The 15,876-nt window shown below is 48.8% G+C and overlaps 1 protein-coding gene across 2 annotated transcripts in view; it reads right to left on the reverse strand.

Moving 5' to 3' along the window:
• Positions 1-1,927: 1,927 nt before the first annotated feature.
• rdgC (retinal degeneration C) overlaps positions 1,928-15,876 on the reverse strand; it is a 174,401-nt gene continuing 160,452 nt past the window's right edge. Inside the window, exons 11-15 of one of the 2 annotated variants that reach the window (XM_077662949.1) lie at positions 11,237-11,382; positions 11,052-11,158; positions 6,903-7,069; positions 6,273-6,357; positions 1,928-5,893 (exon numbers count right to left, since the gene is read on the reverse strand). In XM_077662949.1, the coding sequence (XP_077519075.1) occupies positions 5,577-5,893; positions 6,273-6,357; positions 6,903-7,069; positions 11,052-11,158; positions 11,237-11,382 (822 nt within the window). In that variant the 3' untranslated portion in view covers positions 1,928-5,576. The remainder of the gene's footprint in view (positions 5,894-6,272; positions 6,358-6,902; positions 7,070-11,051; positions 11,159-11,236; positions 11,383-15,876) is intronic. The other variant, XM_077662950.1, reaches the window with a different exon arrangement.

Here is a 15,876-nt window from a genome sequence, read left to right on the forward strand (position 1 = left end):
CTTTCTTTCCGGAACTGTCAGACACAGGGCTAGGTGGTGTTGATAAACGTGAACGTCGAATGGAACGCTTACGGAACTCGACTCGTGCAAGTTCGAGCTTTGCGAGGTCGGCGTTAGGCAAGGGTCAACGAATTCACTGTCAAAGCCTTCTCTACTTGCATAATTTGGTGTTTGACACACTGGCAGGATCCTGCACTCCTACGAGGGTCCTGCGCAGTATTCTGCATACGAGGACCAGAAGGCGCGGCTCAAGTTTGGTTTCCACGGTAAGGAACGAGCCGCTCTTCGGAGCCCGCACAGGTTGGCACACGAACGTTAGAAATAAAAATATACGGCTACCTGTCTACCTTGTTTCACTGTGAACCGTCTATCTCCTGGGACTAAGCACTCTAATCTACCGAGTGGGTTATATCTCGTATCATACATAACGCGTATATATAAGCACATTGTGAGGAATAGTCAAAAAACGAACGGGCATCCCGCTGACGAGCACCGGGTTTGTTGCATTGGTAGCATTAGATGGCGCAGCTACGGAGGTAGCGCATGTTGTACGAGGAACAACAACAGTGCACACAAACAGCACGAGAAAACGCGGTGATAAAGGTAGCGACGCGCTGTGCGTCGGGCGTTACGCCACGACACACAGTGTCTGAACGTGCAGATTCCATCCACTGCATAGCCGTGGTGGCGTAAAAAGAGGCAACATTCAAAGAAGCTACGATATACCGCAAACAGTGCAGAGAGAACACCTATAACAGCGTATGGTTTCCGTTAAAAGAATGTTAAGGTCACACGAACACGATATTCACACAATGGCAGCAACTCGCACAGCCTTTGGGCCGCATGCGTCTTTCCTTTATGCAATCACGAGCAGTGTGTGGAACGTTAATTCACTAATTAGTGGAGAGTTATAGCATAGAGTGATGCGCGATCCGCTACCGTGATCCGCTTTCCGCGGAGCACCGTGATGTAAACGCGCTGATTGGTTCCGACGCGGCAGGCGCGCCCGTAGCTGACGGGAACGTGGCGCCATCTGGCGCCCTCAGGGTGTACTGCGCACGCGCAGTGGCGCCTCGAGGAAGCAAGCGGTAGTGGATCGCGGATCACACTAAGCTATAACACTCTCGTACCTTCTTTCACGTTATCCTAGGGCGCAATTAGTAAATGAAAATGTCGGATAGAACGAAAAAATACGTAGCGGGTATTTATGTTCGCTCAATGAATAAAAAGGAACCTCGACGATTCTAATTGTGGTAAAGAAGCAAAAATAAACAATTGTCGCCGTTTTCTTCGTGCACCTTAATGAAACTAGTAATAGAAACGAAGACAGCTCAAGGAAAAAGCGCACATTTGTCCGCCAGGAACGGCTTATCGTCAGAAGTAGTAATTAAGCAAAGTGGATGGCTTCCGTGGCAGTGTGCAGTAATTTCGCTTTTCTGATATGCTTAAACATGACTACAATGTATAGTCGCACCGGAAAAAAAGATTGGCTTAAGTGACTGATGACTGGTGCGAATTAAGTGTCAGAAAAAGAAGCAGAAGTAATAATGGTCAGAAAGGAAAAAAAAAGTCTAGAAATGTAATTTCACGGCTAACTGCCAGGATATTTTCGAGTTGTCAGTACACGGCTTACGTAGGGAGCTTAAATATGTTATTTTCTCTGAGGTATACTGCAGCCTAGAGAAGAAGAGCCACGTATTTTATTGTTTCTTTACCGACAATTAATCTTTGTTTATTCGTGTGTCTAGAAAGCATTTCGTACTAGAGTCATCAGTACGAATTAGCAGCGCACAAGCGCCATGGTTCTTGCGTTGATGTGAGCCTGTTGTATAGGCACTCTTACCAAAATATTTCAGATGTTTTCTGGCTGTAACCACAGGCCAAGATAAGCAGCCCTAAAGTGATCTCGGGTAATTTTTTTTAATTTGATGACTTACCATAGGGCATATGACGAGACTACCTGACTGCAACATTCCGCGGAGAATTCGGCTGACTGGTACCCGAAAATATATGGCACAGCAGTGTGAAAAGCTAAGTTGTGCGTTGCTTCTTCCCGTCGTTCCACTCGTTCCTTTGATGCATGATGTTTGCTTTGCAATGCTGTATCAAAAACTTAGCCACTCTATTGAATAGGATATAATTTTGCGTAAATAGAATAAATCAAGGACGTGTGAAGGTAACGTTACTGAGCAACACTTCAGGCGCAGAGATGGTCGAATACACAAGGCTAGACCGATCTCGTCGACGTTCGCACGACTGCATCGAATTCGCTTTTCACGCGGGGGTTTAAGCGCCGCTGTAATTTCATCTCAGCTAACTACTCCCGATGAGTCACAAACCACAGAGACCAAAAGGCTGCGCGACTGCTGCACAGGGAGAGAAGTTGCGTTCATCAGGTCAGCTTAAGCGCGTGTCTGAAAGTGTAAAGCGAATGTGCGCATTTCGCCGGGAAACCAACGGATGTTCCTGCTATGTAGCGGAGGCCAGGGATCTGCCTCATAGACACCGAGAAATCCGCGTCCAGATTTTCTTGCAGCCATTGCACTTTTGTAAGTAAAGTGTTCGAATGCGAGGACTGCGTTAGGACTTGCGGTACTTTGGAGGCAGACCACGCAGCACTAAGTTTCTGAGAACCGATGGCGAGCTATCCGCGTCTCCACAGAGTCATCCGGAGGTTTGGCAGTCGGCGTTCTTTTGGGCCAGAGAGTGTGCGAAGCGATCAGCACTGCACGCAATAAAGGATTGGTGAGCGCAGCCGTAGCGAGTTGGACCCTGAGGCGAGAGAGAAAGAGGTTCTACGAAGTCGCCTTCTGTTTCAGTCTCTGGACCACCGTTTCAAACCAGCTGGTAGAAATCATAACGAGAGAATGAGTGCGGGAGTTTACACACGAACACACACACACGAACTGCAACCACAAAACAATCGCCAGACAGGACACAGTGCGCAGGCGTACAGAGACGTGCACATCGTGACGGGACATCTACTCTGCAATATTCGGCGGCGATCGCGCAGACCTGGAGCTGTGCATGGGTCTCGCAAGGTGATCGATTGATGGCGTAGGTATAACTATGTTAGTGCTTGTGGTTGATTAATGATTGATAGAAACGGGCTTTCGCAAGCGCTGGCTGTAGGATGCGGTAGGAAATCCGCGGAAAACGCGCGAGAATGGAGTGAAGTGTGAAACTTGGCTGAGTTGTGCAGGAGGCAAGACGGTGCCGCCACAAGGGCTGCTGATGCATAAGTCGCTTACGCGTCCAACACGCGGTGATCCGTCGGCGAGCGTCCTTGTGTTCTGTGTCTCGGTCTTGTTCTGACAGTTGGGGCACAGTTGATGTGCTGTCATCAGTACTCTGCATCAACGCTTACAAAGGGCAGAAGCGCATTACTCACGATGGGAGCGAGAGAGAATATAGCTGTCATCGAAGCCCGGCACGATACCTGGATGCATTTTGTTGCGAGAGGCGCCTGAAGCGACGCAAACTTTTCGTCTACAATCGCCCCCCCCCCCCCCCCCCCCACCAAGCTGCGCAGGACACAGGGCTGTAAGTGGAACTGTTAACACTAGCGTGGTGTCAACAATGTTCACTGTCGAGCTGACTGCTGTGTAACAAAAGCGTATACGGGCAAGAAATCCAATCGGTGGTCATACGTAGGCTATATATATAGTTTGTTGAAGGCGTTATGCAGCTGCACAGCTTTGAAGATCATAGCGTCTGCTTTTCTACGCCAAAATTTTGGCGCTTGTACTCGTTATCCCTAGCCGTGTGCAGACACAAAAGTAGCGAAGCAAAAATCAAATGGATATCCCCCGTTCTCCCCCAAATCTTTTGTCTCCGATAGTACAGAAATTATTAGCACCTATGAAACGACTTCTGGAAGGTTGTTTCAATGATCCACTAAGAGAAAACTGGAGGAAAATGATTTCTGTATCGCGTAACGGAGGCAGCGAATCACGGTGCAAATTTGTAGAAAGACAAGTACGCAGTACGCAGGCCTCCACATAGTGCAGTTCTTTTTACTCTGAATAAAGCCTCGACCTCGAGATTGTGTCCACAACCATGAGTTCTCGTACGTGGCTTTCACAGCCTGCCGTGAAAACGTTGGCCAATAACGAGGGATTCGCTCTTCTAGCATCTGCCACTTCAAAACAGACCCAACCTACAATACATGATTTCTGTCTTTGGCTATCACATTGAATTTTTCAATACGCACATGCTGAGCCATTCTATGTCAACAGAATGAGGTCAGAAGTGAGCTATTGTGCTATGCCTGGGTGCGTCATGAAGTTGTTGTTTTTTTCTGTCTTGTCTGTCGCAGGGCCTACCGCTTACGTACCGCACAAACTTGCGAGCCAGCGCGATGCCACAGGCAAATCAAGTGCCCATTTTTGGATTATTGTGTGAAAAAAGTATCTGCGTCCGGCTTTGCGCAACTAATGATCCAGATATTCACTTGTAACAGGAGTCTTATGCGTATGAAAAGGTCTTCGTTCGATCGCAGTATTCGTTTTTTTTCTTCAAAAACCTATGCGGTTCAATGTCAGCTTAAGTACACTGATTACACGGGCGCATAGTAATTGTGAACCACAAACTTAGCCTTGTTCAAAGTGCTGTTTGAGATAAAGCGGGAAATTGCATCTACTGCGGCCTGGCTGATTTCTTCCAACTAAGGACTGTCGGTTATGAACAGCTCCATGTAGACAGAAAGAGTCCGCGTTTATAACTCAGTGCCATTCGAGTACCATCTGCCTATTCGTCCGACCTTTTATGCAACCTTTGCCTGGGAACTATGGCGCTGGTCTTCTTTGCGTCATATTCAGCAGAACGGAGCCTCCAGAGACAGGCAAACTATTGCGCCATAGCTGCAACATTTTCGGCAGTGGAGCACTATAGTGCCGCTGGCGGCAGAAACTCGCACTCCTCTGCTACTCAGATTTTACTCTCCACTTAGCTCGCCGCATTGTGGTACTATCCAGCACCTTATTGCAAAGATGCCAGCCTGAAGATGGCGCTGATTCAATTGGCGCTGTCTGCTTTCTACTTCCGCTTCTACGCGATGCGCAGAGCCTTTCAAATTTCCTTTTCTTTTGATGTGCAATCAAATTTCACAATAAAACAACGCTGTTTTCTTCTTGCTTTGATAAAGATCATTCTCCGGTCAAAACGCCACTTAATGTGGCTTTTACAGATAGCTCCTTTGGCAACTTTCAGCTCATCCTGGCCGCCGAGAGTTTCGTTTTCAAAACTCCTCCGCATCGGGCTACTACCAGCCCCGCTTCCTGCCGTTTTACGGAGTCGACGATCCCGCGCACTTTGTCCGTAATGAGAGACTCCTGTTCAGCTCCGCTGTTGAAGGTACGACACGAGTAGACGTCGAGATTGCCGGCGGAGACGCACGCTGCGTCTGCCCCCAGCGACACGCTCCTTCAGCCTCAGCAACATGCGCTCTTGCCGAGGGCGTTTCGGGTCAAGAGGAATGGACATTGCGCGCACCCTTCATCACTGAGTCCCGGAGAGCCTTGGCTATGAAAGACAGTCCCTCTCGCTACGGCCCACACACTGAGCCAGTCGCAGCATCAGAGCTTGGTGCAGTAGGACTCTTCGTCGTCGTCTTCCTCGGCGTCCTGGTCTTCGTCGATGGTGGCCACGGGCGCGGTGTTGGCCGTGCCGTTGCAGGGCATCCCGTTGCCCTCCTTGGTGGCCGGTGGCGGGGTGGGCGGCCTCTTGTCCACGAGGCGGAAGGCCTCGAGGAACTCGTTGAAGTCGATGAACCCGTCCTTGTTGATGTCGATGCTCTTGGCCAGCTCCTCGACTTGCTCCTCGGACATGGGCGTGTTTGCGTGCTGGCTCAGGAGGTCGCAGGCGTCCTTGAACTCCTCCATTGAGATCAGTCCTGCGGGACAGGTGCCAGGAAGCGTTACGTAACGGGAAAAAAGAGGACAGTCTCGAAATGTATTTTCTCTCGCACGGTCATTCTATTCTGTTTCCGCTATGCAACTGTGGAAGCCGCGTTAGCGACCTCGTCCAGCACGCTATTCCGAGCGAAAATGCTTTCGCCCTCCCTCTTTTCACTGTACTTTACGCCGGGGCATGCGGCAGAACGCCTCTGTTCTGGCTAAATGTATGTAAATTGGGGCGGTGCTGACAAAGGACACAAAGTAACCTGAATAGTTTTAACTCAGTAGCCACGCGTTTGCCAACTTCACCAAGGCATGGGAATGGCACACTTTTCTCTACAGCAAAAAGCTACGTGAATGCACGTGGTAACTCACCGGATCCATCTTTGTCCATTATCCTGAAGATGGTCTCCAAGCTGTCTTTGTTTCTGTACAGCGATTCGAGGAAGGATGGACCATTCTGTAAGGGAACGTTTAAGCAAGAAATATTAAAGTTGTGCGGGCTGATAATGTCTGCCCAGCGAGGATATACGGCGATAGAGAGAGGCATCTCAAAAGTTTGCAGATTCGCGACGAACCCTCGAATACTTATGCAAGCTTAACTCTCATATAGCTCTGAGACGTTTTGGTGGGCTAGTTCGTTCGGAAGCATCATGAAGGGTATACCGTGAGATCGGAGACGTTCACAATAGGACGAAGAAACACCAGACGATACACAGCGCATTGCATCGCCATACGTACGTATAACACAATCATATATCATACAATTCTTTTCAGTCGTTCAGTTCTCCTGTTCTTTTTAAACATCATCCCAATTAAATGTTCAGTTCTTTCATCCAGGAACCGCACCATGCATGTGCACTCACACACTATCACTATCAAACTATAGCGCTCACTGTCACTATTTTCGCCTATCACACTATTCTGAAATTTCGTCCCATTTCTATATTCGAAAAAGTACGACTACACAGTGAAGACATAGTACATGGTGTAATTCAAGCCTACCTGCGCAAGCCTGTTGGTGAGCGCATACTCGTCGAAGGTGGACTCGTAGAGGACGGCGCCGGTGACCGGGTCGCACTGGGCGATCTTGGGACACAGCATGCGCCACGTGACGTGAAGGCCCACCACGTTCTCCATCACCGAGCACCAGTCGGACAGGCTCACCTGACCTGCACGCATACACGGGGCCGTCGATGCTCAAGGCCATGCCCACAGGTCGGCTGGGTATTTCTTTTGTAGAGCGTTTGCGCAATGGGTGGAGGTGGGGTGACATAGACACGCAAGATCCTAAGGGAGAACCAAGAACCATGACCGCCGTGGGCATGGTGCTTGCACCTGTGGTCACTGATCGATCGGCTGAGTGAATTGAAGTAAACAGGTTTGGTCTAAGTTTATGGGGTCGCGACTCAGGCTATGAGGAACGCCGTAGTGAAGGGCTCCGGAAATTTCGACCACATGGGATTCTTTAACGTGCAATGACATCGCACAGCACACGGGCCTCTAGAATTTCGCCTCCATCGAAATATGACCGCCGCGGCCGGGATCGAACCGGCGTCTTTCGAGTCAACAGCCGAGCGCCATCACTGAGCCGCCCGGCGGAACAATTGAAGTCAGCAGAGCAGTTATGTAGAGCTAAGGTTTTGATTTACACACTATATGCTGACTGCGGTAGTAGTTTATCCTATTCTTTCTTGCGTGGACAAGCTCTACAACGTCGTATTTTGCTGCTTAATTATAGCTTTTGTCTTAGAACAGTGACATCCATCTGGCCTATTGCCAATCTCTCCAACCTAATACTGACCCAGGTCAAACTATAAGGCAGCATAAGTTGTCCCACTTCGCACGACACTGTTTGAAACGCTCTCGTAAAAAAGCTGTTTTCCTTCTCGCCGCTACCAGCACGCTCAGAAGGACATGTTCGCGAAGGCCCCCCGAAGGCAGTGTGACCAGTGATCGCCTATCGACCACGGTGCGTAGGCATGACAGCCTCTACGGTTGCCTTTTCTCCTCGCTGTTTTTAACCAACCAAGAGCGCGTCGCTAACGACGTCTGGCCGCTAGAGCTCTACCGCGTGTTTGCGGATTGCAGGCACGAAGGATGAGCGCCCGCAAAGCAGCAACGCACGCGAACCTCTCATTTAGAAATGGTCGCGAGTCCTGCCCGCGGTTGTGTAAGGGAGCGCCCATCTCGTCTTCGCTGAGCGCAGATCGCCGCCGATAGCCGTGTGTGTGGAGGCTCCCCTCCCATCTGTAAGCAGTCGACCTTGCCGGAACACGCGAACTTGTCGTGTGGCACGCAGAAACCCGCAGGCGGACCAGGGCTTAACCAAACTTCGACGTCTTCGTTTAGGAAACGCATTCTTCGATCCGTTTACCTTCGGAGCATTAGAGCCGCGCGCCGGGTATGCTGATGCGCGATCCCGAACCACGTGCCGTTTCTTTATTATCTGGACGCTGGTTCAGTTCACTGCCTGAAATAAAACAGTCAAGAAAGCAGAGGGAAGGTGAAGAGCAACTTCCATCTCTCAATTTGTTCTTCCTTGACTCGCTTAACTTCTGAAATACGTGCAAGGTAGCAAACCGGTTATTCTTCCGGTTCACCTCCTTGCCTTTCCCATTCCTCCTCCTCCTCCTCCTCCTCCTCCTCCTCCTCCTCCTCCTCCTTTTCATAGACGAACGAGCAAGAAGTAGACAGAAAGGGAAAAATAAAAATAAAGAACCCATTTTTGATTCTGGCTAACTAGTAAAGTTTCAATGCTTCAATTTTAGACTTCTCGTAGTTTCTTATCCTGGTGTTAGGGATCACTAACGGGGAAAATGGTGTCCCTGGACGTTGACACAATAATACATAGGCTCGACCAGCGATCTGGCTCCTCTGAAACCAATAACTCTCAGGGAGCCAACTCATGGAACCACAGTGGCCCCAACCAATGATTGTCAGAGTAACCGTCTCCCGCTGTCAGCAATGCATAAAGAGGACAGTCTCACTTACTTATCGCGTGTTGTTTACGGGTCACCACAAGGATGTACCAAAGGAGCTTCACATAAAGCACAACAGAGATAGAAGGGACAAACGCAGCGCTAAACTTCGGTAATATTTTTCAATGCCTGGGCATTTTTTTTTCTGGTGAGGGAAAAAAAGAAAATAGCATCGAAAATAATAGCTTAGTACGCGCGACCCTGCTACAGCTGCCACCGGGGCCTGACAGTTCGCCGGATATAGCTCAGCATTTTCAGAACTGTCACAGGAATTCGTCGAAGTCACTGCGGACAGGAGATGCAACTTAGAGCGAGGTGCCGACGGAAAGCTCGACAGACGTTTTCAGGGTTGTGGCCATTGCCCTTATTCGACCACGATAGCTGGCTCATTTAATCAGGAAAATATAAAATAGCGAAATAAACCAAGGCCAAAAAGTTTTCAGGCGCGGCAGTACACTGTGCCAGCATTTTCCCCGTAGCCTTGCATGATTAATAGCTTGGGTGATCAGGCATGCCTGTTAGGTACAGAATAGACGTAGCACATTGTTTTAGCTCTCGCTGTCTGCACGATTCTCGCTTTCTTAATTTAATTCCGCCTTTTTAAAACAGGTGACACCTCCTTAGATCACCGCCTGCGCACATTCCATCCGTCTTCCTGTCCTGGCTGGGTATATGCGTCGGATGTTTGCGGCGTGGCTCAGTTATACCCGAAATATTCTTGAGTACCAAGCACAGAAGTTTTAGCGACGCTTCATCAGCGTGTTGTCAGTAAATGGAATATGCTTTGAGAAGAATAAACGAAAATTGAATGGTCCCAAAGGTTAACAGCGCTACAACACGGACGGAGGAACGACGGAGGAACGGCGAAAGACCAACAAACACAGTTTGGAACTTGCAACTGAAGACAGATACTACGCCATTTCCTTTCCCCAAAAACCAATTATTATTAATATTATTATTAGCTTTTTGAAATTTTTTTCGCCTACATATTGCTTTAATTTTCAGCAGCAGATGACATACAGAGCGTGCTGCAGGAATAGAAGCTAAAGGCTGTTATTACCTGATGGGTCCTCTGACATTACGCAGTTTATTTATTTCAGAATAAACTTCAAATACCCCAGGTATGGGGTATTACATGAGGGATGGGATTACAGATAAGCAAATGTTTTTTTCGACGGCATTATTTAAATTAACGATTGAATTTTCGCGATGACCTGAATTTCGTGTTTTTTCCCGAATAATTTGGGCAAGCTGGCTTATAATAAGACACAAATAGAGTCGCTAAGAAGATGGCTTTGTTCCTGTCTTCATTATTTTTTGATGCAAATGAACCATGCAGGCCGGAATTCACACTTGCACAAATATTTATTTTACAATGCCTGCAGCGTATCTATCTTGCACAGCGTCTTTGCACCTTTCGATTTCCAGGTATACCGCAGCGTTGACCTGGTGCTTTGGGTATTTGCCTCATATGCGTGAGGTGCGGGGTTCGTTTCCCTGTGCCGCCGGGTACCCACAGGTTCCCAATCGGTACAGGATTTCTTTTGGTATGGCCTGGTGCTTGGCTTCCTTGGGGTGCAATGCTTGGAAAAGGGGGTCTTTGATCCCACCTTGTGTAGACAAAAAAATACCTTGTGCCAAGGCCGGTTTTTGGCTAAGCTGCCCTTGGGCCATTAAGTCCACCATCATCACCACCATCACCAGTTCCCGACACACGTCACCGAGCCATGCCGCGTGCATGAGCTTCATCAGGCGTGCTCTCAAGTTTGCATTTACGTCCAGTACGTGTTTTCCTAGCTTAGCGTCTTTTGTACGCGCGTGACATACCACACCATGAAACTTTTTCGTCAACGAGGGGGGCACTAAAGAGCCTTCCCGTTCTGCTTCGCGAACTTCAATGCTCGCGAAGTGCTGGTAAACTGCGACTTTAGCCGCATTCGCCAAATAGTGAGCTCGCGAAATATAAGTCGTACACAATATGAATTTCTTGATATGTATCTCCACAAGTAGAAAGAAAAAGTTCCACTCCGTTGAATCGTGCAGGAAACTAAATGCCGCAGTTAACATTTGCAGTCCCTCTCCGTGTTGTTTGTGCCGTGAATCTTCAAGATGAGACACTTGTCGCCCATGCTGGTCGAAAGGAACTCTTGAGAAAGGTGAACAGTGAGCGTACCTTTTCCCTCGGGATCTCGCTTCTGGAACTCTGCACGCAGAGGCGTCTGGCAGGCGTAGACGTGTTGCTTGAGCTCCCGGAGCGCGCTGTGCTCGATGTAGCCGCTCCTGCGAACGGGTTCCCGCCACATTACGGAGACTGTCCCGCACTCGTCTCGGGACCTCGTGCTCTCGGTGCACACTCACCTTTGCTGGATGGTGGCCTTCCGCGTCTGCGCCGTGCTCACGAACATGACGGTGTGCGGTACCAGCTTGGGGCCCACCAACTTCACGTACGCCCCGCGGTTGCTGCCGATGTCGTAGTAATTGGACGCCGAGAAGATGGTCAGCACCTGCGCAAAAGTTGCAATCTTCAGCCACTCGAAAGTTTGTTAACCGTCATTCATCAGAAAGTTCTCTGGGGGTCAAAAACAGCTGCCACCAAGCCTTGAATGAAAGGGAGCCTATGTCCCGGTGCAGGAACTAGGCTTTCATGAATTGTCTAAGGATTGTTGTATGGTACACAATCAAAAGCATTAAGTTTTTGGTGATAAGATTTTTGAAATCCGAAAAAATTTCGGTCTCCGGCGTTCTGTATCTCTTAGAGGAGCGTACAAACACTAAAACTGAGCGAATTCATTGAAATGAATACCACCGCAGTGAAGCTCATGCCAGTTGTACAGCTTTGTCCAACAGACCAATAAGAACACCAGAACCATGCCGTGTCTGCATGTGAGCTTGTACATGAGCTAGTTTTAGTATCTTACAAAAAGCCCCTCGGTCTTTTGCGTGTGTAACTCAATACAACCGACAGAACTCTGCTGTGCTGTCACCCTTCATTTCTTTTTCTCGCTTCGTGCCGGTATAGGAGCAATAGAGAAAATATCCGGAGCGCACAGTGCGTAGCAGTTATCCTATGTCTACTCGTCCGGACGACAAGGCAGGAGACTAACAAAGACAGGGGTCCGCTCCAGTGTGCCTTTGTTCCCCTGCTTATATTTCATTTTTATTCTGTTCCTTTGGGGCATCCTTTGTGTGCACTCATCTCAGCGTGCGGGTATACCATTGTGCAGAAAATTTCTGCAGCGCGGTCACGTAGTGGGACGACAAGCGTTGACAAAACATCTAACGAAGAGCCTTTTTACCGACGAGCGAAGAAAGAACTTTGTGTCGGCAGAACAGACTAACGCACCCAGTATCGTCGCCGAACAAATAATCTGTAGTCCCGATATGGAGGGCGATATAGCGGTAACTCAGTGCCTATAGACATCTGCGTTGACTACAGGCCGAGTCGTTGACAGAGCGCGTACTGCATCCAGAGCAGGTTTCTGCGAACTACTTGACTGAAACCAAACGACACAAGCATCCATGCGTACAGCTCCGTAGCAGAGGTGACGCGGCGAGCGCCAGCAGTGATGCATAAAACGAGGTAGGCCATGAATGAGAGCCGTAGACGCTACTACTGCCCACACACGCCCGTGAGCGTACACGGCCTGACAGTAAGAGTGAGAACAAACTAGACAGAGGATATGACACGGTCCGCCTTCCATGGGTTGTGCAAGCACCATTTATTCAGACTGCCTAGAGAGATGACAAACTGCTGAACTGAGCACCCGTTCTAAAAACCGCTTCCTTCCACGGGCTCTCCAACGAGATGTGCGAAAAGCCGACAGCGACACTATGAAGCCTGATTTGTAAAGGTATTCACATACATAAGTTAGTTTCGTATATGCCTGGTGGCCGAAACATAACCTGTCATGACATAACCTGCCAGGCGGCTAACGAACCCCGCACGAAGATTAAGCATTGCGGATACTACCACTTTTCGTTGGACGGAATCCCTCGTGACGACCTGTAGCGTCTTGAAAAACAAAAGAAAAAGGAATATGAATTCATAACGTCACTGGCTTATACCAAGTTGCCACTAGGCGATGCTGCTCGTAATGACTTAACTCGGTTGATCCTGCTGTACTTTTAAGTCTCAGCACGAGCAAAGGTCTCAGAATTAATCTGTGAGAAATTCTGTACTTTCGTACAATAAATTCTTCGTACGCTTCCAAGAAGTGAACTGCACGGATGGGACTCGAATCAGCGTCAACAGCAACATGGTGGAATTGTTATACCACGCCAGCCTGCGTAACAATATTACACTAGCCGCTATTGTATAGAACCGGCACAGACATCCGTGCTAATTTCCAGCTTTCGAAAATTACTGAACAGCGTGAACAACAGAAAACCACGCTTGCATAGAAAACGTTATCGCAAGTGGTGGACGACAGTCGAGACGCCGTGGTGAAATGGACAGCTGTTTTCCCAAGGAAGCGAGAATAAAATGGTTCGGAGGTCGCTTCGCAACTGCGGACTTTGCGGGCAATGTCAGACGTACCAGTGAAGAAGAAATGAGCTTTCGTAATTGAAAAGTTCCTGGAGGGCTATGATTGGCTGGATGGACGCGACAAGAAAGCGAACGCAGCTGACCCGAAACAGTTTCGAATTAAAAAAAAAATAATGCGCATCTCCGAATACACACACGAGCCTGTTCTGTTTCCTTCAACCTCTCTTCCGCTTTTCGCGAGAATTTAGCAGCACAAGTCCTCGCGAACAGAAACCATCACGAATTCTCTGGAACCTCTTCCGGCCACACGCACCAAAAACAGAAATAGAGCGCACATATAGAGAGGCTGCAGAGTCCGGTAAAAAGAGCGCAGAGTAGGGAAAATGGGCTCAGCGCGAAAAATGGCATCCAGGAAGACGTGCACAAGCGCGGGTTTCGTGGGTGGTTGGTGGTTGTTGCTATGAAGGAGGGGAGGGGTATACTGGTTCCGGCGTATGTCGGTCCTTTGGGCATCTCTCTTGGGGAAGGGTCTCGTTGAAAGGGAGGGTACGGCCAAGTAAAAAGGGCAAGAAGGACAAGTGCACGCAAAGGGCAACGGAGGAGTGGCGTGCCTCTCCTGCCGGGAAGGGGCGAATAACCGGCCGCTGCCCTAATTGGGGGGGAAGCGCGCGAAACGGCGCTTGGGCATAGCTAAGAGTGCGCGCGCGCTTTTCTGAAAGCTTAGGGAACCGCTCGTCCGTCATACCGGATGCAAGCGCGAAGCACGGAAATGAGCTCGACCGCACCAGGTGCTCTGGTAAGAGCGGACGGATCGGGCTTTGCCAGCTTTAAGCTGCTCGTACCGAGTTTTGCCGGTGAGATGGAGAAAAAAGCCTTAGTTGCGAGGGTCATGCAAATGAAACGCAGAGCCGCATTTTGTAAGGAACCTTCTCCCGGTGCATTCGTCTGGCTCTCTGCCTACAGATCAGCCCTGCGTTTTATAGTGGACTCGGCGGGAGTCATTAGCGTAGCATAGAGGGTTGTGACGCAGGGGAAAGGAGGAGCTGGGTGCCAGGTGCGCATGCGCAGTTGCCACAGCGCTTGTGCGGCAGCCACCCCGCTGGTCCGGCGTACGTGTATACGCTAACACGGCACCGCTATACTATACAGCTCTATTGCCGCAATCTAGCATACCTGGAGTCAAATGCAGTAGATTAAAGATCTATTGTCGATGGAAAAGAAATGAACCGCCACAAAAATACGGCTCCTAGCTGCATCTAGAACGGGGGCGAGCTGATCAAGTAAAAACTTTTGTATTGAGAGCCGTTGACATGCCACTCTCTACAGCTGGTTTAATCTGCGTGCCGAGTAAAACACACGCCCAGCTTGAAAAGTTTTCAATATAGGGCAAACAAGAAGCTGATTTCTAGCTTTGTGGGCAATACCGAAATTTAAAGCGCACTGCGATGCACCCACTCAAAACAGCAGGCTACTTGCTTCGATTTCAGGCTGCTCGCTGCGGTATATAGAGAAAATTTTTCAAGTTTTTAGCTACGCGAATGCCCCGTAAACTTTTGACACCAGACACAGACTCTTCAGAAAGTATGCACACACGCGTGGCTCCGATGTGGGCTCGAGTGAATGCGACTTTTGGTCGAAAAGTGGTGAACGACCGTGGTTGTTGACCGAATCCTGCAGGATATCCACATGTCTGACGGCCAGAAAAGCTTCGTTGGCAAGTGCCAAGGAGCCACTTTTACTGGGCATGGAGGCAGGCAATACAGCGCCATCAGATGCGTCCAAACAGAAAATATACACATCCGTCCAATATGTGGTAAGCTTGAGTGCTCGCGGTATATAATATATTTAACAAAAGAGCACAAACGCCAGGAATAATTTGCTTTATTGAGTACCGTGGACTTGAACATCGATTTCCTGTCAGGAGAGCTTTCTTGAACAGCTGGTGCCACGTTTCGTTTCCGTTATATTTTTAAATTATATGACGATGAGGAGATCTTGCTTCCCTTTTTCGGGCTCGCATGAACTGCCGTCAACTGATTTTGTTTACGACGACTAAGGTAAACACAAGCAGCCCTTTAATCCTCGAGGAAACAAGGCATTCACTTTATTAACAACGTGTCCTATATATATGAAGGGAATATTTATTTCTTCATCATAAAAACAAACACTTCCTTGCGTGTCGTACATAGCTGGTGAAATCAATCGCATGTTGAGCTCCGAAGCTGTTAAATATGTGCAAGGTTTAATACAAAAATAGAACAGTTTCTGTGTTTTCTTGCCTGCCAGCGGCTTCTTGTTTATGCTACTCTCTGCTGCCTTTTTACCAATGAAGGGAGCTCTGCAATCGAAGGTCTCTAATCAAGGCCTTTATTTAGGTGTCAGGCGACTCGCAGATGAGTCTAAAGCAGTCTTTTTATACGTTAACATGACATTCTGTAGTGCTGTCGAGGAAAAAAAATGTGAAATATGAATTTCGGATCACGGAGCTGGTGAAACTTCGGGCCTGCATATA

The sequence above is a fragment of the Amblyomma americanum genome, chromosome 4 (genome assembly GCF_052857255.1).
Source record: "Amblyomma americanum isolate KBUSLIRL-KWMA chromosome 4, ASM5285725v1, whole genome shotgun sequence".
NCBI lineage: Eukaryota > Metazoa > Arthropoda > Arachnida > Ixodida > Ixodidae > Amblyomma > Amblyomma americanum.